Below are 23,537 nucleotides of genomic sequence, written 5' to 3'. Positions count from 1 at the left end.
AGTTGAGGATCTCATGGATTCCAGTCAAAATCAGCAGATTCTTAAGAACAATTTTGAAGAATCAGGGAGAAAGTTGAAATTAAAGCGCAGTGGCTGGGTACTTCAACAAGACAACGACCCTAAACACTAAACTCTGCTCTAAATCTACTAAATTCATACAGAGGAACAAGTACAACATTCTGGAATGATCATCTCAGATCATCTCAGTCCTCAGACCTGAATATTACTGAAAATCTGTGGTGTGATTTAAAGCGGGCTGTTCTGACTAAACTGGAGATGTTTTATAAAGAAAAATGATCCAAAATACCTTCAAACAGAAGCCAGGCTCTGATTGGAATCTATGTTTTTTTTCTGTAAAAGGAGGATCTACTAAATAATGATGCATTTTTTTAGTTAGGGCCTAAATTTCTGCACCTGTTTAATTTAGTTTAAAGAATTATTGAACACTTTCTGTAAATCCTATAAACTTCATTTCACTTCTCAAATATCACTGTGTTCATCTGCTATATTATATATTTAACTGAAGTTGCTGATCTGAACAACCAATGATTTATAAAGAAACATCATGAAAATGATCAGGGGTGCCCAAACATTTTCATAAAAACTATATATTGGAGTCATTGCTGTTTGTATTTGCTTTACAGAATCAAGCAAGAAGCACCATGACACCCCCAGCAACAGATACAGAATATCCTGAGTATGAATACGAGAACATCACTACAGGCCCCACCACCGCTCCACCAGTGTGCAGTGCATTGTGTTTTTTCCTTGCAGCGGTTTGTGTGATCATCTACATTCTGAGCGTTGCAGAAAACGGTCTGGTGATCTGGACTGCAGGGTTTAAGGTAAAGAGGTCCGTCAACACCACCTGGTACCTGGCCCTGTCCGTGTCCGACTTCATTTTCTTACTCTTCCTGCCCTTAGATCTGATCAGTGTGGACGGAAATGAGTGGAACTTTATGCGCAAGATCAGTTCCTTCATCATGTCCTTCAACATGTTCAGCAGCATCTTCCTCCTCGTCATCATCAGTGTGGACCGCTGTGTGGTCATGATGTTTCCTGTGTGGGTACAGAACCAGCGCACAGTCAGAAAGGCCTCTGGGATCACTGTGCTAGCGTGGATCTTGTCAGCGGTGCTCAGCACACCATCGTTCTGTTTCCAGGATGTTCTGCCTGATGAACAAACTGCTAAAGTGGTGTACGAGTTCATTTTTGGATTTATGATTCCTTTTCTCATCATTATCATCTGTTATGTCGTCATCATAGGAAAACTCAGAACGTCCAATCACACGCTAAGGTTCAAAAAGCCATTCAAGATCATGACAGGACTGATCGCCTCCTTCCTGATCTGCTGGCTGCCTTTTCACATTTTTGCTTTCATTAAGCTTAACTACAAGGAAGATGAGGACCTTCTTCAAATGGAAGAAGTGTTTGGCGTTGTTCTCGCCTGTGTCGAGAGCTTTCTGACCCCGATGATTTGTGTTTTGATGAGAAAGGACTTTCAGAAACATGTTAAATCTTGTGTTAAATGCAAAATCTGTGTTAAATGCAAAATGCAAAATCTGACCCCGATGATTTGTGTTTTGATGAGAAAGGACTTTCAGAAACATGTTAAATCTTGTGTTAAATGCAAAATATGATCGAAGACATAGATATAAAAATAGAGGAACAAAAATAAGATGAATTCTAAAAACCAGGGGCCCCATGTACTAAAGGTGCGTACGCACAAAAACATTGCGTACGCCATATTTCACGCTCAGGGTAAGATGTACTAAATGTGACTTTCATTTCAGGTGTACGCATGTTTTTTTTACGTATGTATTGTGTTTTTGTTATTTGGCGACACTTAGAGGCCACGAATTGAAATTACAAAATATATTATAAAATATCCTTTACGCACACATTGTAGTAATAAGCCATTATTGGGTAAAATAAAGTAAATTAATCAGACAATTTCATTGGCTTACTGAAGTAATCTTTCAATGTGTTTCCACTTAGCTTAGATCATATAAACATGTATGAAATGTTGCGCTGGAGTTGTTGAAGATGGCAGCGTTGGCATTACTGGAAAATATTGCTAATGGCTGAATTCGTCGAGAGCACATTTTCTGTGACCATTATGTTTTTTTGGCCCATGATGATACTGACTTATAAACCATTTTAGATTTGCAAGAGCCTGGTTGGGTTAAGATTACAAGCTGAGTGCGTGACGGGTGGCTTCTTGGTAAGCAAATCATTAAAAGCATTTAAATGAAAGCATTTATTAACCAGCTTAGAATAATTAATTTAAAACATGGGTAATTATTAAATTACTTAGAAGACAGCGGCTACGCTACACACTTTGCTACACTTTCTTGATGGGCATATTATACTATATCATATTATTATTATTATTATTATTATTATAACATTATACTCTGAGTAATTGAGGGAGGAGTCATGGCAGGTGTGATGTGTTCGTGCACTTGCGCTTGATTTCGAGTTGATTGTGATGTACTAAGAGAAAATGCGTGGGATTTTGCTTATGCACGGTTTGATAAATCCGGATTTTTTTATGCGTACGGAACTTTTCAGGTCTGAGCGTATGGAACATTTTAGTAGGAAGTCTTAGTACATGAGGCCCCTGGTCCACACGTCTTCTGTATACTGTATAGCAGGTGGAAATCACAGTGCATCTCACCATACAAAACTATCACAATAACAATATCACAATATTGTGATTATGTGATACTCTATAAATTGCCAATCTATTCTCTGACCCTGGTTTAAAAATATATATACTTAATTGTACTTAAAACATATTGAGAAATGTCTAAGTAAATATAAAATCTGTAAATATACTAACAGATGTACTTTAATATTATGCTTTTATCAAATGTTTGAAAGTAAACTTCATAAATAGACAAATATGAAGTACACTTTTAGTTTAATGTAATTCAATATAGTTCTAAAATACTTATTTACAAATATACTTTTGTACATTTTTACAAAGTGTGTTAAAAACAACTGTTACTGTAGTTCACTTAAAGTACAATGTATCATGTAACTTTTTAGAAAGTAAATTAAATTACTACATTGGAATTTTTTTTAAATATATTTACGTATTACATTAATATAACAGTTAAAATGTATTTCAGCGCTCTGTAATTATAATTAAGAAAATATAAATATAAGTAAATTATGGGATACACTGTTAAATAACACTTTTAAATATCAAATAAAAAATTTAAAGTAAATTTAGACCATGCTAAAATTTGTAGTACAGTATATTAACATTTATTTTTATACCCAAAGAAGTATACCAGCACTGTGCTACTTACAAACGACAGTAACAAGAAGTATATTTGTACTCTAATGTAAATATAGTTAACATCAATTCTTAGTACATTTCTAATATACTCTGTGTATAAAAGTGATACAGTTGTAATACTCATTACATGTATTATAATTTTACTGTAAGCATATTTTAAATATGGGGTTACATACATGAAGTCATATGTTTATTTTAGTATATTAGTATATATGAAGTATATTTTAAATAGTTCAATTGTAGAACCGTTAAGTACACTTTTAAATAAGTCTAAATAAGACAATTTAAATAACTTTCATAAATTTTTTATACAATTCAAATATAATAATTACAAAAAAGTTGTTCCATTTTAGCACTCTTTAAATATACTGATTATTAATGTAGCCACAAGAACACTTGCTTAGTATACTTCTACTTTTTCACTAGGGGATATTTCACAGTCTCTGTGTTACTGAAAAGGGTAAAAATCTTTTAAATAAGCATTTATTGGATTTATTGGTGTCAGTTTCCCAGAATTTAACAACCAATACTCCTTACTGCAGGTTTACCCAATTAATTTGTTTTCCATCACCATGAGGAGTTACAAAGCAGTAATTTTATTAAGTCTTAGGATGTTTTCACACCTGAAAATCTGGAGTACACAAAGCTCCAGTTAGTTTAGGTTTCACGCTGCAGTTTAGTGAGCAGACCCAAGAACTTTATTACATCCTGTCTTCATCAGGTACGTGGGCAGAGTCTCTCTATACTTAATATTTGATGGTTTGTAGATGTTAGTTATGTTAGAGTTCAGCGAGTTGCTTTGTGTTTAGGTGTTGTGCTGAATTCTAGCTCTCTGTCAGAATCCGACTCCCCTTCGCCCTTCTGTTTTTAAATACACTGCGTTTCAAATTATTATGCAAATTATATTTTTCCCTGATTTTCCTAAATGGTCCATGCAAATGACAGTCAGTATAATAAAAGTCATCACCAATCATCATTATTGAACAAACCTCCCAATGATAACAGTATATTCTAAAAAAAAAAAAAAAAAAAAACTCAAAATGCATTTTTTCAAATTATTATGCAAATCAGAGTTTCAAAACATGTTTTAGCTTGTAAAGAACTGAAAATGGTCATTTGTTGAATTTGCAGCATTAGGAGGATTTCACATTCACTGAAATCAAAAGCTATTTCAATCAAAAACATCCTAACAGGCCAAGTTACATGTTAATGTAGGAACCCTTCTTTTCTTTGATATCCCCTTCACAAGTCTTGCATCCATTGAACTTGTGAGTTTTTGGAGATTTTCTGCTTGAATTTCTTTGCATGATGTCAGAATAGAATCACCTCCCAGAGCTGCTGTTCTGATGTGAACTGCCTCCACCCTCACAGATCTGCAGTTTGATGATGAAACTCTAAAGGTTCTCTATAGGGTTCAGGAGGTCAGGGGAAGATGGAGCCACACCATGAGTTTCTGTCCTTTTATGCCCATAGCAGCCAATCACACAGAGGTATTCTCTGCAGCATGAGATGATCATGCATCAGTTCTTCTTTTTGTACCATGGAAGAAAGTGGTCAGTCAGAAACTCTATATACTTTGCTTCAGGGACCCTAAAGGGGCTACCAGCTCTCTCCCCTTGATTTCTGCCCAAAATATGACTCCGCCCCCTGCTTGCTGATGTCGCAGTCTTGTTGGGAAACGGTGGCCATCCGCCAACCATCCACTACTACATCCATCTGGATCATCTAGGGTTGCGCAGCGTTCATCAGTAAACAAGACTGGTTGGAAATGAGTATAGATAGATAGATAGATAGATAGATAGATAGATAGATAGATAGATAGATAGATAGATAGATAGATAGATAGATAGATAGATAGATAGATAGATAGATAGATAGATAGATAGATAGATAGATAGATAGATAGATAGATAGATAGATAGATAGATAGATAGATAGATAGATAGATAGATAGATAGATAGATACTTTAATTATCCCAAAGAAAATTTTAAAATTTAGGAGTCTTCATGTATGTCTGGGTCACTGCAGCCGTTTCTGCTTATGAGCTCTGGTTAGGGGCTGAATAGTAGCTTTATGCAACACAGCAAGTCTTTGAAGGATCCTACACCCTGAGGTTGCGAGACTCCACAGGCACCAGCAGCTTCAAATACCTGTTTGCTGGTTTTTATGAACTTGCCTTGCAGAAACCTTCCTCATTTTGCCTTTATCTGCACGAACCCGACCGTGCTCTGAATCAGCCACTGGAATTGAGCCAGTAACCCTAAGGTCATAGTTTTAGTTTTTGTCTGCTGAGGTACACACTCACTTCACTTTATTTATATGTTTTTGTATTGATCAAATATATTTCATATAAAAACCTTAATCTAGATATTAATAACATCTAATTTACCACTGCTTTTAAAAGCAATACATGCAGAGCTGTTAACACTGCTATGTAACAAATAGTGATTTCTAGGAAGCAGTTTAATGCAGAAACTCTTGTTTATTGCACGTTATAAGTTTCCCTGTTTTTCACACCTTACTACTGCTTACCCTGCAACTACTGATACCAATCAGAAAAATACTCTCTTACAGCAGGAAGAGAACGTGATGCTCTTTCAGCCAGCCTCACAAAAATTATTCAGCACAAGATAGCAGCACAGATAAGACCTCACACCTCTAACCCCCAATGATCGCCTGTAAAAAGCCAGTAATCTATATCTTGACTGCCCCCTTTAGGTGTCTTTAAGGTATTTCCAGAAAAAAAACATCACAATACTAAGGCCCTGTCCACACAAATCCACATTTTTTTAAAACATGTTTTAGTTTCCGTTTTTATCTTTATCCTCACAAGTAGCATTTTTAAAAATATATACACCATACCACTCAAAAATGCTGAAATGAACATCAACAGGTGATCTCAAAACAGTTTTTTCCACCTGACAAATGCAAAGTCAAAGCATTTTACTCAAAGACACAAGGGATTCTCTCAACATTTGGAAGTTTCTGGAACTAGTTTCGGAACTCCAGGCCTGATCCAGAATCTCCCTTTGCAGGGAAGTTTTTACCTCCACATAGTAGGATCAATACAAACTGCATGCAGCCCATTTTGGTGTAAGGTAATGTAAGAGTTACATTAAATTAAACTGTGAACATGTTATTAATCAGCAAATCGCAGAGAGAACAGAACCAATCCAGGTGCTGTTCCCGATTGAGCCTCATTTTGAACAGGCTAAGCTAATTTAAACGAAATGCAGGCATCAGCATTTTCAGAAAGCTTTGTTTTCCCCGTCCACACCGTGCTGCTGGCAGCAGAGTTTAAAAAAAAATATGTATATATAAATATATATATAAATATATATACGTATATATATATATATATATCTTTAATTGCTGCACTCATTCACTGTGGGATTGTTTTGATAAGCTTATGCAATGTCACAAGACTTATTTCATTAGATCATTAACATTGTAGGCCTGTTGGCAGCATCGGCTAAATCGCTATATTTTGTAATGCTGGGGAAGAATAGAGGTAGTATAAGTTTATAATCATTATCATGTATCACTACAACACAAGTCCATTTCACACCAGATTTTTCATTAAAGGCACAATAACAGCCAAATAGCACAGCAGACTCCACTTCTTTCAGCTAGTAACAGAAAGTTAAAGCTGCATTGTGCACAGGGTCATCAGAACTGTACAGTTATAGACTGACAAAACATAGCCTGATCTGATGAAGCTCAACTTCTGAGAAATACCGATGGCATAGTCTGAATCTGGAACCTCTTATCCTGCTGTATAAACAAAGTTTAAAGGGGCACTAAACCCTCCAATACTGACTCCAAATTTGAAAAGGCAAAAAAATTGGAGGAGTAGTTTGGGATGGCCACTGGGTGATGTATGGGTTTAGAGGCAGGGCAGGAGGGAGAGCTGATTGGCTAAGCTGCAGCAGCAGCAGTGTGTCTCTGATAGCAGTGAGATGCAGACTAATCTGCATATTGTGATGTGTCTCCTTACCAAAGTACACAGAAACATCACCCACACCTATAGCACAGTTCAACCTGAGAGGGCGCTGTAGAGGCAGAAATGTCCACAATAAAAGTACTTTTTAAAGGTTAGAAAATGTTTATAATTTTTTTAAGCAGGACTGGTATGTTTCATTACTTTAAAGGAACATTTTTCAGCATTAATAAAAAATATATGATTTAGGGTTTAGTGGCTCTTTAACAGCTTTAGGATGAGGTAGAACAGGAAGATAGAGATCAAAACAATTCATCCTAAAAATGAAAATTTGTGACAGAAATTGTGTGACAACCATAGCAACATGGACCACGAAGAATTATGTCTTATGAATTATGTCTGTTTTAAGTGTAAAAGAATAAAAAAGACCCTGTGGTAGTAGTTTTAATTTCAAAATTTTTACATCGATAAATATTAATAAAAAAAAAATTGTAGCCCTGACTTGTGCATTTATCTTTATTTATATGTAGTCTACAATCACATGCACTTTTTAATGAGAGGACACGAGAAGACAAAACTGTACTAACAGCGCCCTCTAGAGGCTCTCCTGCACAGTGCAGGGTGAAGCTCAACCTGCTGGAAATAGAACTGAAAGGGTTTTAGCACAAAGATGATTTTCTGGATGGTCACGTGAAATCCCTCAGCTGGATCGATTTGTGTCACAAAGGAAAATAAAAGGCAGAAAATTAATAGAAAACAAATCAACCAACAAACAATCAACCAACAAAAAGGCATAATAATAAATAAATGACAATGTATTATTGTTTAAATGTTTACATTTATTGTTCAAAACTCATAATGCTTTATTTATATTATTTTTATTTCTAATCATTTAATAATTGTTTTTTTTTCGCACATACACATATAGTGCCAGTCAAAAGATTGAACACACCTTCAATTCCGTATTTTTTCATTACTTTAATAATAAAGTCATCCAAACTATGAAGAAAAACATATGGAATTGTTCAGTAGAACAAAGCAAAATATGTTTTATATTTTAGATTCTTCAAAGCAGCACCTCATGCTTAGAAAACAGTTTTGCACATCTTGGCTTGGATTTTCTCAGTCACTCCAAGTGGAGTCACCTGGAATACAGGCTTTCAGTTAACAGTTGTGATGAACTCGTCAAGAGTTAAATACGTGATTTGCTTGTCTCTTAATGTGTTTGAGAGCATCAGTTGTAAAGTAGTGAAGAGAGATCAGTCAACGTGAAAAATGTAAACTTTATAATGAAACTAGCTCTCATCAGGATTGCACCAGGAAGGGCAAGAGTTCACATGATAAGTTCATCAGTTAAGTTTCTGAGTTATCAGCCTCAGAAACCGCAAGTTAACAGTAAGTTACAACATAATTCGTTGTGTTCATTCATTGTCTGAAGGAGTTCAGTATTCATTTAAATTTACAATGTAGGAAAATAAAGGAAAATACTGTAAATAATCATTTATGTATATTTATTTTACTTTGTTTTCTTGTTTAAATGTCACAAAATTACATGGATGCGTCCAAATTTTAAAATATATTGTTTTTACAGAGAGATTTATATAATACAGTAGCTGAACAAAATATCCAAATAATAAGAACTACAGAAAACTTTACATTCTCATTATTATTATTATTATTATTATTATTATTATTATTAAAATTATTATTCATTTTTAATATATTTTATATTATTCTTATACATTTTATTTATTTATTTGTTTATTTATTTATTGAGATACTTACATAGCTGTGCTTGTCTCGACCAATAGCAGTACATAGTGTTTTTAACCAATCACAAACTCCTACGATCCGGCCAACTTGTAGCTGTCTAGATGTGCGTCGGCCCGCGGTGAACCAATCAGAGAGGACCTTCAATATCAACTCGGCCAATCGGGTGTCAGTTTAAAGCTACTTCACACTGATGGCCGGTGACAGCGGAGCTGAGAGCGGCGGATCGCAGCGGAATTCTCCGGGTTTCTCCGCGTTTAGAGGATAAAAACAGACTTTCCCGCTACAGACAGGTACACACACCCTAACCAACTGTTCAGCGTGTAGACTGATACATCTATACCGCGGGAACAGCTTTAAAACCGGCCGTTTGTGCTGAAGAACGGCCGCTGTTCTAGTGTAGTGTAGTGTAGGGCTGCGGGGTAAATAGCAGCTGTTAGCGGGTTAATGAAGCTGTATTAGAGCTGTAAACAGAGATATACAGTCTGAATCTAACTAAACACAGGAGAAGACTGAGCTGAGCCGGACAGGTGGAGTCTGAAACACTGCTGCATAAAATAACAGTGAATTAGCTATATTACATCATACTGATTTACATATAAACACGTCAGAAAGCAGCAGAGCAGAGTTAACTGTTTAACATACAGCACTGAAAAAAAACAAGAGAGCACTTAAAAATTATGAGTTTCTTTGATTTTTTCATTGAAAACTTCTGGAATATAATCAAGAGGAAGATGGATGATCACAAGCCATCAAACCAAGCTAAACTGCATAAATATTTGCACCAGGAGTGAAGGCATAAAGTTATCCAAAAGCAGTGTGTAAGACTGGTGGAGGAGAACATGATGCCAAGATGCATGACAACTGTGATTTAAAACCAGGGTTATTCCATCAAATATTGATTTCTGAACTCTTAAAACTTTATTAATATGAACGTTTTCTTTGCATTATTTGAGGTCTAAAAGCTCTGCATTGTTTTTGTTATTTCAGACATTTCTTATTTTCTGCAGATAAATGCTCTAAATAACAATGTTTTTATTAATAACGTTTTTGATGGTCTTTGCAGCTGCACTTGAGGATACTTTCAAAGTTCTCAAAAGTTTTCGGATTGACTGACCTTCATTTCTTAAAGTATTTTTTTCTTTATGTAGTTGAATAAAAGTGGGTAAAAGCTTGTAAAAATAAATACATATAATAAGGTTTATAGTGATTCTCATCTGACCGAGAGTTTCTTACTAATGTACTCTAAATACAGAGATGAAATATCTAAAAGTGAATTATCTGTTTTAGTGCAGTTTTGATATTTAACTTTTTTATATTTAATGTAGTAACTTTTATGTATGTAGATGTCCTGTTCCTCCTCAGTTTCTTTAAAAAAGCTCTTAAATTCACTTTGCATGCATATGTATGTTTAAATGGGTTTTTGAAGGCTATTTTTTAAAAATAAATTTGTTTGGTTTGTATTCTGTAAACGTGGGTCGCGACTTAATGACCATGAGAAAATGTGGGTCCTGGTCTGAGACCAGATGAAAACACCTGTGTGAGAACATTACTCAAATAGGTCTATTCAAGTAATTAACTCATAAAACTGACTGAGAAAATTCAGCCAAGATATGCAAAGCTGTTATGTAAACACTTAGCTGTTACATAAGCTACTTTGAAAAATCTAAAATCGAAAACATATGCTGGTGTGTTTAACATTTCTTGATGTAATAAATAAATCCTTATGTTTTTCTTCATAGTTTGGATCTTAAAGGGTCCTAAAGGGAAGGTCGCCTCGGTTTACCAAACATTCACAAAAACTCCAGACTGTTCTCATACAGAATTCCCCACTACCAGATCAGGAGAATCTCTCGCTACCTTTAATAAACTCCTGAAGACAGAGCGCTTACTCTCCTAACACCTCTAACAAATTAGCTACTGTACTGCTATTTTCTGGCCTATATATATATATATATAAGGTGCACTGGATTATAAGGCACATTAAGCAACACTAGTAAAGAGCAGGGGTGTCGCCATGTTTTCCTTCTAATTCAGCAGATCTCACCGCTGGGTGTCAAGACCTGTAAAGCTACATTAAGATAAGTAAACAAAACTGTCATTCTTAGAAAAATATTTTGTTTCAAAGTCAAATGAGCACTGGATGTTAATCTACACAGATTTCTCGCCTAAAAAACTGGCTACAGGCCAAACAGCAAAAGAGCTAGCTTTGTGGTAAGCGGATAATGCTAATGCTGCTCCAGCAGTGCATGTCAGGGTTAGCAGCAGGCTACAGGCTGATAATACTCACCTCTGAACGGTGAAAGAGCTAGCACTCAGTGCGGTTAGCGGGTAATGCTAATGCTGCTCCAGCAGTGCAAGCCGGGGTTAGCAGCAGGCTACAGGCTGATAATACTTCCTACTGAATGGGAAGAGCTAGCACTTAGCGCAGTTAGCAGCTAATGCTAACACTGCGCCAGCCTTGGTGTTTGAGAACTAAACAGAAAATCCTGTATAATGCTGTACTTTAGCGGAGTGGCTTTACTGCTCCTAAATACCTGAATGGTAGAGTTCATTATAAGGTGCACTGACATTTTTTGGGAAAATAAAATGATTTTAAGTGTGAACTATAGTGCAGAAAATTATGGTATTTCTCACCTCCCTGCTTCTTTATTCCACTGAGCGCTCTTGGCCTCCATTAGGCCCTGTTTTGCCTTCAACTTCTATGTCCTCTTTTGCCACGTGTACATCATTATTTGTAAATCGCTTTGGTTAAAGTGTCTGTTTTAATTTAATGTGATGTAATGCAATGTAAAAATAAATGTTCTGCTACCTGGTTGGTTATTTGTGCCTTGCATACTGCAGAGAAACACCTTTTAGATTCAGACGTTCCAAACAAACTGAAAATAATTTGGCTACCCATAGTTAAAAGGGGGATAAAACATTATATCATGTTTGTAAATGTTTTGGTTTTGTTCAGATGAGATGCTTAGTACGGTAAGTTTCTCTAAAATTAACTATTTGACACCTAACGTTAAGTCAGAACAGGGGTCTGTTAAGGTCACACTGGGCTAAACTTACTGAAGAACAGTAAGTAGGACATTGCACTTACAGAAATCCCTCAGAGACCCAGAGTTCATTTGGTTCTGTATCTTCAGGTATGGAAGAATAGCTCTGAGTCTGAGGTGTGGGGAAGTTTATGACTGATCTGTATCTCTTTCTTCATCACAGGAGGATCTCTGCTGCTGATCTTCTTCATGTCAGGATGCTGGACGTGTGGCTGAAGCAGAGCGGACTCCTGGACTGATGGCGGCGTTAGCCGTGCTGCGGCACGTCGGCAGCAGTCCTGTGCTGTGGGGCTGGGGGCCAGTTCTCTTCGTCCTGCTGGGCTCAGTGTTGGTGCTGCTGCTCCCCCTGGTTGGAGTGGAGGATCAGTGCTGTGCCACGCTCAAGGGCATCTCCCTGCTGCGCTGTCAGCTATGGGGCAATACGCATCGGCCCGTGGGGCACTCCACCAGCCTCACCGTGCCCTTCACTGCCCTCGAGCTCCTGCCTCAGAGGCCCAAGCCCAGTAAAGGTAGGAGAAGTATGAACAGTAAATACATAGACTGTGATTGCTTTCCTTCATTTTTCTAATCTGTTGACAATACTGTCAATTAGGATTAGTATTGTGTCCCTCCTGCATTGACTGGTGGTGTGATTTCTGCCATAGTATCTTGTTTGTTCCCACAGACAGTTCTTGCCAGATACTGGCTTCTGCGATCATTACCGCCCACTGCATTCTATCTGCACTTCTATCACGTCACTGCAGATCAAGAAACGTGAAATACCCACTTTACAAATTCTTCACAAATGGAACGTCCCATCCAGCTTGTACCCATGATCAGATCTCACTCCAACTCTGATAATTTACACCAGCTTTTCATTAGCATGCGCTCTGAAGATTCTGTATAAAGTGTGTTATCTTGAGTTCAGCCTCATGCACAAGATAACACACTTTATACAGATGTGGGCATTCCCAAAGCGTGCCCTGAGGTGACTCCTCACAATCAGTTTACATAATGCTGTACATTTTAGCATCTTAGTTTGAGCATTTTGTGATTTTATCTACATGTGTGTGTATATATTGTGTGTGAGTGTTTGTGTGTGTGTGTCTGTGAGCTAATGACAAAACTGGCAATATCTTTTAAAAGGTATAAATGTCCACAGGAATATGCTCTGTTCTGAACTGGGAAATTCGATAACATTATGAAGAAGTGAGAACAGTTGCCTGGAGTGCTTTTCTAGATTACAGCTTAAATACATCAAGCATTACTTTAAAGTATCCATCATGTCTGAAAAGCTCACCAGGGCCAATCATTTTAAACTATTAACATTAATACACATATGACTCCATTATTATCAGAGATTTCTATTCTATGCTTCTTATAGGGATGCACTGAATATTGGGCAACCTAAATTATTTAGCTGACAAAAATAGAAAAAGTCATATGCTTACATAAACACAGCAATTAGGTTCTTTTTCAGTAGCAGCTGCACAACTGAGGTAACCTTTGCTTAGAATAGCAGAATTAATCACAGAATAATGTTGTGATTAATCTGATTACAGTTTTTTTATCGATTGACACCACTAATTTTCAGTTTGTTCCAGCAATCATATAAGAACTAGATATATTATACATTAAACATTTAATTAAAGACAAACAGAGCTGTAAAATTTAACAGTACACTTTTAAAAACAAGTTAGATTTTCTCCAACAACTAACCCAGCACTCCAACATTCTGTAAATAAGGTCAGATAAATGAACACACATTCACACAATGTCCTGTAATGATGCTCTGAGAATGCTTACTGTGTGTCAATAAGGGACATGATTTAAATTTTTACTTGATTTTGGGAGGGGGTAGTTTGTATGGGTTTAGAGGCGGGGCAGGAGGGAGAGCTGATTGGCTGAGCTGCAGCAACAGCAGTGTGCGTCTGTTAGCGATGAGATGAAGTTGGTTGGAGGTTAGCAAGGGGGGGCGGTATTACAGCACAAGATCAATGTAAAACCACCATTTAGCAAGGATTTTGTTATTATTCGGGTTTGGGGTATTGTAGAAGCTACTGGATTCTGATTTGGCTCAAATGTGGCAATTTTCCTTGAAATGCCTGGTAAATGAGTTTGTTTAAAATGACATGCCACAAACCTTGACAGAGTTGCGGCCAAATAACTCTGAAAAGGCTTTCACGTACCTGTTTGATCAAGGCGCTGGAGCCGCAAATAGTTAAAATGTCAGTTTTACCTTACAAGATTACACTTAAAAATATCACTGCACATACTAAAAGTACTATTATGCTTCTCTCTTCCCACAGAGTCTCAGTTGGAGGCGAAGGCAGCTCTCCAGCAGGCCCTAGAGATGAAGAAACAGGGTAAGAGGGAGAAGGCTCACAAACTGCTCATCCACGCCCTCAACATGAACCCTGACTATGTTGATGCCCTGACGGAGCTGGGGACCATTTTAGAAGAGGAGAAGGACGTGGTCCAGGCCGACCACCTCTACAGCAAGGCACTCGCTCTTTCACCCTGCAACCAGAGGGCGCTGGTGAGCCGGGACCGCACGCTCCCTCTGGTGGAGGAAATCGATCAGCGACACTTTGGGATCATTGACGGGAAAGTGCGGCGCCTCATGTCCATCCCCAAGGGCAACTCGGCACTGCGGCGGATCATGGAGGAGACTTACTACCATCACATCTATCACACTGTGGCCATCGAGGGCAACACCCTGACGCTGTCCGAGATCCGCCACATCATCGAGACGCGCTACGCCGTGCCGGGCAAGAGCCTCCAGGAGCAGAACGAGGCCATCGGCGTCGATGCAGCTATGAAGTACATCAACACCACTCTTCTATCCCAGACTGGTGCTATCACCATCAACGACATCCTGGAGATCCACCGTCGCGTGCTGGGATACGCCGACCCCGTGGAGGCGGGACGCTTCAGGACTAACCAGGTATTCGTAGGACATCACATTCCACCCCATCCGAACGACCTGGACCGCCACATGCAGGAGCTGCTGCAGTGGTTGAACTCTGAGGATGCGCTCCACCTCCACCCGGTGGAGTTCGCAGCCCTGGCGCACTACAAGCTTGTGTACGTGCACCCGTTCGTGGACGGTAACGGACGGACTTCACGTCTCCTGATGAACCTGGTGCTGATGCAGGCCAGATACCCTCCCATCACCATCCGCAAGGAGCAGAGGGCGGAGTATTACGCTGCCCTGGACACGGCAAACGAGGGCGACGTCAGACCTTTCATACGCTTCATCGCAAAGTGCACGGAGATGACCCTGGACACGCTGCTCATCGCCACCACCGAGCACGCGGTCGGACTTCCCGGGGCGAGCAGCCATGCCTGTCCTAACTGTAAGCAGACCATACCTGCACATAACTGAAGGTGGTTACTCGGGTCTCCGAAAGTGTCTGGTCGTGTCTTCATTCTGTAGTCGCTGTCCTACCCATACTAGGAGTTTAATTTTCTCTATGAGAAAAAAAGAATGGCGTTTTCCTAAAAATTAATTGTAAGTTGTCGATAATGGAAGGAATCATTTTTTTCTAATAAAATCATATTAGTAAATCAACAAAATATCACAACAAACTAAAGTAAATGTTGGTTTACTTACTTTAAAACTGTATTAAAATTACGTATAGGAAAAATATTAATAATAATAATAATAATAGGAATTGTAGTCTCAATAGGCCTGCCACGATATAATTTTTTTATTATTCAGAAATTATTGCAATAAACAATATTATTGTCATATTAAGACCATTAAAAGCTATTTTCATAATGATCAAATTAATTAATTATAATGTGGAAAATCTGGTTTTGGTCTGGTATTGCATGACTGGTGAAAGTTCTATAGGCCTATTCTTATGAAACAGGCATTTTATGTGACAAAGGACTTTTTATAGTGATTTTTTTTTACGCTGTTCTCAAAGTATAAAGCTTATTAATTAGAATTAAATGCATAAATATATATTACCTGAATACAGATGTTTAAACAAGTGTCCAAATATTCCATTCTTTTTTTGTTGTTGTTGTTATGGTAAAAAAAAATAAAGCCTAAATACGACTTTATTATTATTCTTATTTATGATTTTATATAGCTATTAGCATGGAAGTGGCAGTGTTGATCTTTTAATCCTTAATGACCTAAAATTCAGAAAGTATACAAAGAATGATCTATCAAGTATGTTAAAGTTCTTCTTTTAACAAATCACAATGAAATGAAAATTCAAAACGCCATTTATTTTTCCCATTTAGAAATTCAATACTAATATTATGGCCGTGATCCAGAATGATGCACACCTTCAGTCTAAAGGTTCTATCAGTTCTGTAGTTTTAGGAAAGTGGACCATGTTCTAACAAGCAGACTTGCAGGTCCAGGTTGCTTTTGTTTCCAACCCATCAGAGCTCAATAATGGAGCTTAATTATCTGATTAAAGTCTTTATTTAGTCAGATGAGTTCGATGTTAAATCTTTTTCTTTTCTTTTTCTTTAAGAGTCAAAAGTCTGATTCGGTACTTTATGGATAAAATATAAGGGACCACTGTTTTGCATATAATACAGTGCTTCTCACACTGGTCCAGTACACCGATATAAATATAAATATGGATGTGGAGTTCCTGAGACCAGTTTGAGAATCACTGGGATATGTTAATAAAATGCGCACAAATCGTTCAAAAGGCCAAAACGAGTTCAGCTGCCGCCGAAGCAGCTCTGTTGAGCCAGAGATCAGAATAATGCAGCCAGCTAATCTCTGCAGGATCACACCTTTCATTAATAACACTTTAAATTAAGGGTGCATTATGGCAGAATGTTACAAAAAGTGTGATTAATAATGTCTTAACTAATTAAACTTAACAAGTTTAATAGTCTTAACTAATGTCAGTTAATAATTAGTTGAGATATTACTTAATCATTACAATTTTGTATTTATTACTGTCGTAAGTGCTGTTTTTACTGACCCTTAAAGTAAACTGTTACCAGTTTAAGGTAATTCTAAATCATCCTTATTGTCTTGTGCAGCTCTTTCCAAATCCTGGTCTTGCAGCTTCCTTAGCCTGGAAAGAGCACAATTGGCCTTGCTCTCTCTCTGGGGGGGTAGATGGAGCTCTTTCCCCTCATCACTATTAGGGTGATGTAGATCAGCGCAAGGCGTCCACCACCATGTGTTCCTATCATGATGGTGTCCCTAATTTCTGAAGGAAGTGCAAAACCAGCGTTCCAGACAAATGCAAGATATGCGAGGCAGCAATCATGCGTACATGAACGTGTTTTCATATTGTCTGATTGTCAAGTTCATTTACAGTACCAGTCAAAAATTTGAACACATCAGAACTATGAAGGAATGCATATCGTCGCTGTCCTATGAAAAACACTTATCTCCATTTTTGTCGATTTTCAGTTTAGTACATAATTTGAACAGACAAACTGTCTTTTACACTGTGTCAAAATTTCTTGATGAACGGACCAATAGAAACTCTTCAAAATTACCTGAAATAAACTGGTTTTACATTGACTTCCATTGAAAGTTTACAAGGTTTTTTCCCTCTCCTGTAAAGTTGCTGTTTTGGAGATAAGTGTTTTTCATTGGACAGCGACGATATGCAATTATAAAAAATATATATATATGTTTTATATTAGGGGTGGGCGATATGGCTCTAAAATAATATCACGATATTTCAGGGTATTTTTGCGATAACAATATACTTGGCAATATAGGAAAACTAAAATAATTCATTCATTTCAGGAATATAGTATAATAGTATAACAGTATAATCATAATGTGGCAAAATAAATAATATAGCATAAAATAATATAATGCAGCACAAATATTGCAGAATATTTAGTTCATGCATATAAACTGCAAACTAAAACAATTATACAATAAATACACCTAAAGCTTCACAATAAATAATAGACTACTTTAAAGACAGAACAGCCCTATTATCACGACATGGATTTTTAATATCATGATATTTCTGTGTCACGAAATATTGTATACGATATAAAATTCCCAAACCTATTTTATATTTATATTCTGGAAAGTAGCCCCTGTTGCCTACTTTTGGCTGATTCTCTCAGATGCTTCTTAAAGTAGAACCTGGAATGTTTCTCCAATTGTCTTTAAGAAGTTCTAGAGGTGAAGAGCTCATGTTTAACTGCTGCTTCTGCGCTCCAACTCATCCCAAACCACCTGGGTTGGGTTTTTATACCATGTGTTTGTGAAAGACAAATTTGTTTGTAAGTCTGTAATATGAATCTACAATGCAGTAAATAATAGAAATAATGAACGGATAATAATGAGAATGTGTGTCCAAACTTTTGACTGGTACTGTGTATGGGCTGATTGAAAAAACTGTCTGATATTTAATTTGGAAATGTCCATCACAGTTTGTCTCTTGCACCAAAAGAAAACTGTTCACTGTTCGCTGCCTAATATGTTTGTGTATGCCTCCCCATTTAAAGTGATGATTGGAGTCATATAATCAATAGTATTCCCTCCAGCTGTAAACTGGTTTTAATGTTATGGCTGTTCAATGTTGGTTGAACAAGCCCCTTTTTAATGAAACATTATTTTTTGTTATAGCCTATATTTTTCCACTCACCTCTGATCAAAGTAAAGTAGTGTTTATCATTTTTAATGTTTGGTTCAGTGTTGCTCATGCCTGACTGCTACAAACAGGTTTGTCTGTTGTCTTGTCTTTACAAAAGAAATGTATTTTTTTTCTTTAAAAGAAGAAATCAGATATCACCACTGAAGTCTGTGAATTAAATTCTATTAGCCGAATGCATACCCCAATGCAAGCTAAATTCAATATATTTCTATATTGGCTTCTGTTTAACCCCATTACTTCCTTTAAGTTGAAACATCTGCATAACATTTTAAATGTAAATGTAAAGAATTTCATTCAGAGAGGACCCTTTCTACAGAAACAGAAAGTGTGTCGTACCTGAGTTGACAGCATTACAGTTAAACATTACCCTGATGTTTACTCTATTACAAAACATTTACAAAATAATTGTAATTTTATCTAAATACTTAGCAGTTTACGACAACTTGACAGCATTTATACACCAGTTTTTATCACGAATCCAGCATAAATATGTCCCACCTTTTGTGTGTGAAGTTATTATTGTTATGCTGAGTGCCATGTGAACTCAGATGTTGGATTTTACTCGTTCCAACTCTTCTACCAGTTTAACTCCTTAGACTCCTACAGGTCCTACACCTACAGAGCCTCACCAACCCAGAGTTCAGAATCCACTACATCAACAGAAGAAGAATTAACAGTACAAAACAGTTTATGATCATTTCTATCTATTAGTGTCTCATTAAATCAATTATAAACACAGTTCTGTTTAGCTTCTGTTTTGGACATGTTTTAATGGTGTTTGGTTGGTTGGAGCCACTGGTATCACTAGCACTCTTAGCAATACCAGTTGATGAATATTTCCATTATACACAATAGAAACATGTCCACCAGTAAAAGATGGAGAGTACTGTGCATAGGACTAGTTTAACCCTCCTGTTATGTTCATTTATCAGGAACAGTAATGATGTTCCTGAGTCAGTTTGATCCAGTGCATCTTTAATTATCTGAAAAAAAAAAGAAAATCCAAATAAACAGTGTGAATATTTAATTATTAACTCCATTACTAATTATTCTATCAGTATTTAGTGCAGTGCTGTTCCTTACCTCTAACAGATAATGGGATAATTCACTTCAGTTGGGATAATTCACTCTTTTTTTTTTTTTTTTTTTTTTAATACATGTTCAAACTTTTTTTTAATGTTTCACTACTTTTAACATTACTTTAAATAGACCAACATATAAAACACAATAGTTTTACATGAACATTACTTAAAACATAACATTGCAATTTTTAGTTTAGTTTTTGCAGGGGGAGGTTGCAAACATGTGATTAACCATTTGTATATAATATGTTTATTACACTAATTAAGGCAAACAGAAGAAGTTTCACACTGAAAAAATACTTTTAACTATTTTTCCTAGATCTTCAAACTTTAAAATGGGTAATTTTGAGCCAGAACATAACAGGAGGGTTAAGGAGACACTAATAGAGAGAAATGCTGTGTAATAAACTGCATAATACCACTGCCTTTACTACTGTTGTTGTTTTGAACATCTACATGTTTTTGTTGGTTTAGGATGGAGAGGTCTGTGCAGAGTGTGATAATGCAAATATTCCACAATGAAAGATCCAGATTCAGACCACTCTTTACCACTCTAACAATAATAATTAATTTCACGTGTAAATCTCAGATGTTTTGTTTACTGATCATTGTGGATTACCACCAAGACTGAAGAAATCCAGTGTGGGATGTTTCTACAGTTCCTCATTTCACACCAAACCCCATTCTGAATGACTATCACTTATATTCCAAGTATAATCTGTAGAATTCCTGTTCAATACGGGCCAGCCAGTGTGTGTGTTTTTTTAACAAAATTACATTTCATTTCATTTGAACAATATTAATCTTTCCCTCTGTGCCTTGTGTTCAGAGTCTGCACCAATATGCACTTTCTTTCCATGTGTTTAAAGGATGACTTATTTATTGTGTATTAAAGATACGTGAAGCTATTTTACTACTGTCTGTGTGGTAAAGATTGATTAAATTATTGAGAGCAGTGTGTTTATTGTCTTCTTTACTCTCTCTCACATTCATCCATTCATAATGCTTAATATTATATAAGATCTTTAGTTAAAAAAACAAGTTTTCAAGCGGCAAAAAAAAAATGTAAAAGACTGGTTCTTTCTTCATCTTATTTATTTTACCAGAGACTATAATAATGAGGAGACAGTCCACTGATCATTGTATGAATTAATGGAATTTCTTATACCATTAATCATGGCACCTGTTTGAGAACAAATTCCCGCCCCTCTGCCAACAGCCAATCAGCTTGCTGCTTCTGCAGAGAGAAGAGGATAGTCAGTGTGATAGTGTGGAGATCTGTGCAGGTGCAGCAGCCAAAACAAGTTTTCTGTGTATTATTCAAATTATATCAGATTTTATCAGTGATTTTAAATATGCATCATGTTCTCCTCCACCAGTCTTACACACTGCTTTTGGATAACTTTATGCTGCTTTACTCCTGGTGCAAAAATTCAAGCAGTTCAGTTTGGTTTGATGGCTTGTGATCATCCATCTTCTTCTTGATTATATTCCAGAGGTTTTCAATTTGGTAAAATCAAAGAAATTAATAATTTTTAAGTGCTCTCATTTTTTCTCCAGAGCTGTATATCTACTAGAGAAAGATAATATTTAATATAATCTTGTATTTTTAATATCTCAGTTAGGGGTGTGCAATATTATATTGTATGCAATAATAACATTTCATTTTAATTTTGTAGCAGTAGTGTATTCTTGAAATAAAATTTTTGTAATTTAGTGTTTTGTCATATCGCCAAAAGTATCGTTATTGTAAAAATACCATAAAATGTGATATATTTAAGGCCATATCGCCCCACTCAAGTGCACGCTCATGTGGTCTCATCAATTGTGGTGGGATTGGTTAAGTTATTTGCTGTTATCTAGTAAATAAAGATCAAGGTTTGAACTAAGTTTTAACATTTTTAAGGTGCAGGTTCCGTGCTATTTATAAGTCCCAAGCCCATATCAAGCCATGCTGATCCAACACGATTTGCATGCATAAATGCGAGCAAATATGACAGAGTAGTAGGAAATACATGATTATACATAGCATCTATAACACCAAAACAGATGAATAAATGATGGTGTAACTACAAAAGGTATGAAGACTCACACATGATATGGATCAACAAAATGGATTACATACATAGGATATATAAAGTGATGAGTATATATGATTGGTATGTTACTAAATGATTATAAATGTAAGTCAAATAATAATATATTGTCCATCAGGAGGGTCAGACAGGTCCTGAAAGAGTGTACACATCTTGAGTATTAAGATGGCCATTTGTTACCCCACATTCCCCACCTCAATCTGAAAAATGGCGACTGCTCGAGCATAGTGTGGCACGTCAAACATGGCATCAGGCAATAGCAACCCAACCGGAGCCTATGATACAGCAGGGTACACCAGGAGCCAAGGTATAGGCAAGCCAGCCCCGAACGAAGTCAAGGTCAGGAAGCCCCCCCTGAGAACCAGATGCAATAACTGATCAGGCAGTCACAGGTCAATAGGTCGTACCTGAAACAGATTATCTCATAGTTCCCCTATGAGAGACGTGCAAGCTAACCAAAACAATGCACACACCGTAGGCCCCACCGATGTAAGGGGCTCCTCTTCACTTGTATTGGGAATGTGGGCGTAGGAAAAAGTAGTCAATTTAAGCCAATTAAGCATGTCAAAGTAGACAAGTGATCCAAAATAAGCCTGTCCCCCCTTTCGCACAATATACATATCCAACGTCAAACATTTCACCAAACAGTGAAAGGCACTCGTAGAATACAATAAGTCAAACTATAATGTCAAATAATGGAGCAATGGGATGAAAATGCAAAGGGTGCTCGATTAAGTAGTCCACAGAGTTGGAGAAGAAATGCAAAGATCAAGAAACGAGTACAAAGTTCAAATCCAGAAAACAGGAAGTAGCAAAAAAGGGTAAAACGATGGTCTTCCGCCTTTTGTGACTTTACGCCACGTAGAAAGGCACGGTGCAGGTCAAGGGAGAGGTTACTAGCACTTCACCCTGACCCGTAGTCTCCAGGGAAAGGGTCGAAGGACATAAAATGACAAGTCAGTCCGACATTATAAGAATAAGGAAACGTGAATCACAGCGCATTGGACAGTAAGACCAGAAATATTTTGCTTAACCAAAATTTTTAACACAAGGCACAACAAAACAAACATCAAAATAAAATAAAATACGAAAGAATCATACCCAATGTCATTAACATAGCGTTCTATTGACCAGAAAATAACCAGGAAAAAGAAAGAAATTGAGCAGCCTGTGAGTTTTGTACATTGGCGTGTCAAATATATATAGATGAATTACAGAAGAATATGTAAAAACTTTGATGAGATTGTGTACAAAGTGCTGTTTTATATGAACTTACAGAGCATTAATGGGGTTAACATTTAATTTCTTATAATTTACAATCAAAACCAGAAAAAGCTTATATGAAGTGACTGTCCCAATCACAGTTCACAAAGTTAGATCTGTAATACAAATAAACAAATTAAGTAATTTATTTATCAATCATGTATTGATAATCCACCCCTAACAAAAACATTTTGTCCCAAAAATGAATGTTATATGGTGCCATGCCATATCACATTTTTATTAATTAAGTAATTATTATATTTGTTATTATTTTTAAATGGGCAGTTGTCCTTTTAACTCATGTTTATAGCATATTATTCACAAATTTAATACTTGTATAGCATTCGCTCATCTAACACAGTTGCAGTTCACTATAGTACACCTGAACATTCAGTTTCAGCACAAAATAGTCCAATAGTAGAGTCATATATC

At 36.6% G+C, this 23,537-nt stretch overlaps 2 protein-coding genes across 2 annotated transcripts; both read left to right on the top strand.

The window, feature by feature from the left end:
* Positions 1-616: 616 nt before the first annotated feature.
* Positions 617-1,640, top strand: LOC103022516 (chemerin-like receptor 1). Its single transcript, XM_049470836.1, has one exon. It carries the CDS (start codon positions 663-665, stop codon positions 1,638-1,640), a length of 978 nt encoding a protein of 325 aa, XP_049326793.1. The 5' UTR covers positions 617-662.
* Positions 1,641-9,205: 7,565 nt separating this feature from the next.
* On the top strand, positions 9,206-20,701 carry ficd (FIC domain protein adenylyltransferase). The gene is made up of 3 exons (XM_007238171.4): positions 9,206-9,314; positions 12,232-12,577; positions 14,357-20,701. The coding sequence occupies exons 2-3, from the start codon at positions 12,307-12,309 to the stop codon at positions 15,433-15,435; spliced, it is 1,350 nt and encodes a 449-aa protein (XP_007238233.3). The 5' UTR covers positions 9,206-9,314; positions 12,232-12,306; the 3' UTR covers positions 15,436-20,701.
* Positions 20,702-23,537: the final 2,836 nt, after the last annotated feature.

The sequence above is a fragment of the Astyanax mexicanus genome, chromosome 22, assembly GCF_023375975.1.
Source record: "Astyanax mexicanus isolate ESR-SI-001 chromosome 22, AstMex3_surface, whole genome shotgun sequence".
NCBI lineage: Eukaryota > Metazoa > Chordata > Actinopteri > Characiformes > Acestrorhamphidae > Astyanax > Astyanax mexicanus.
The sequence above is the reverse complement of the archived record's forward strand: the minus strand, read 5'-3'. Positions and strand labels throughout refer to the sequence as shown.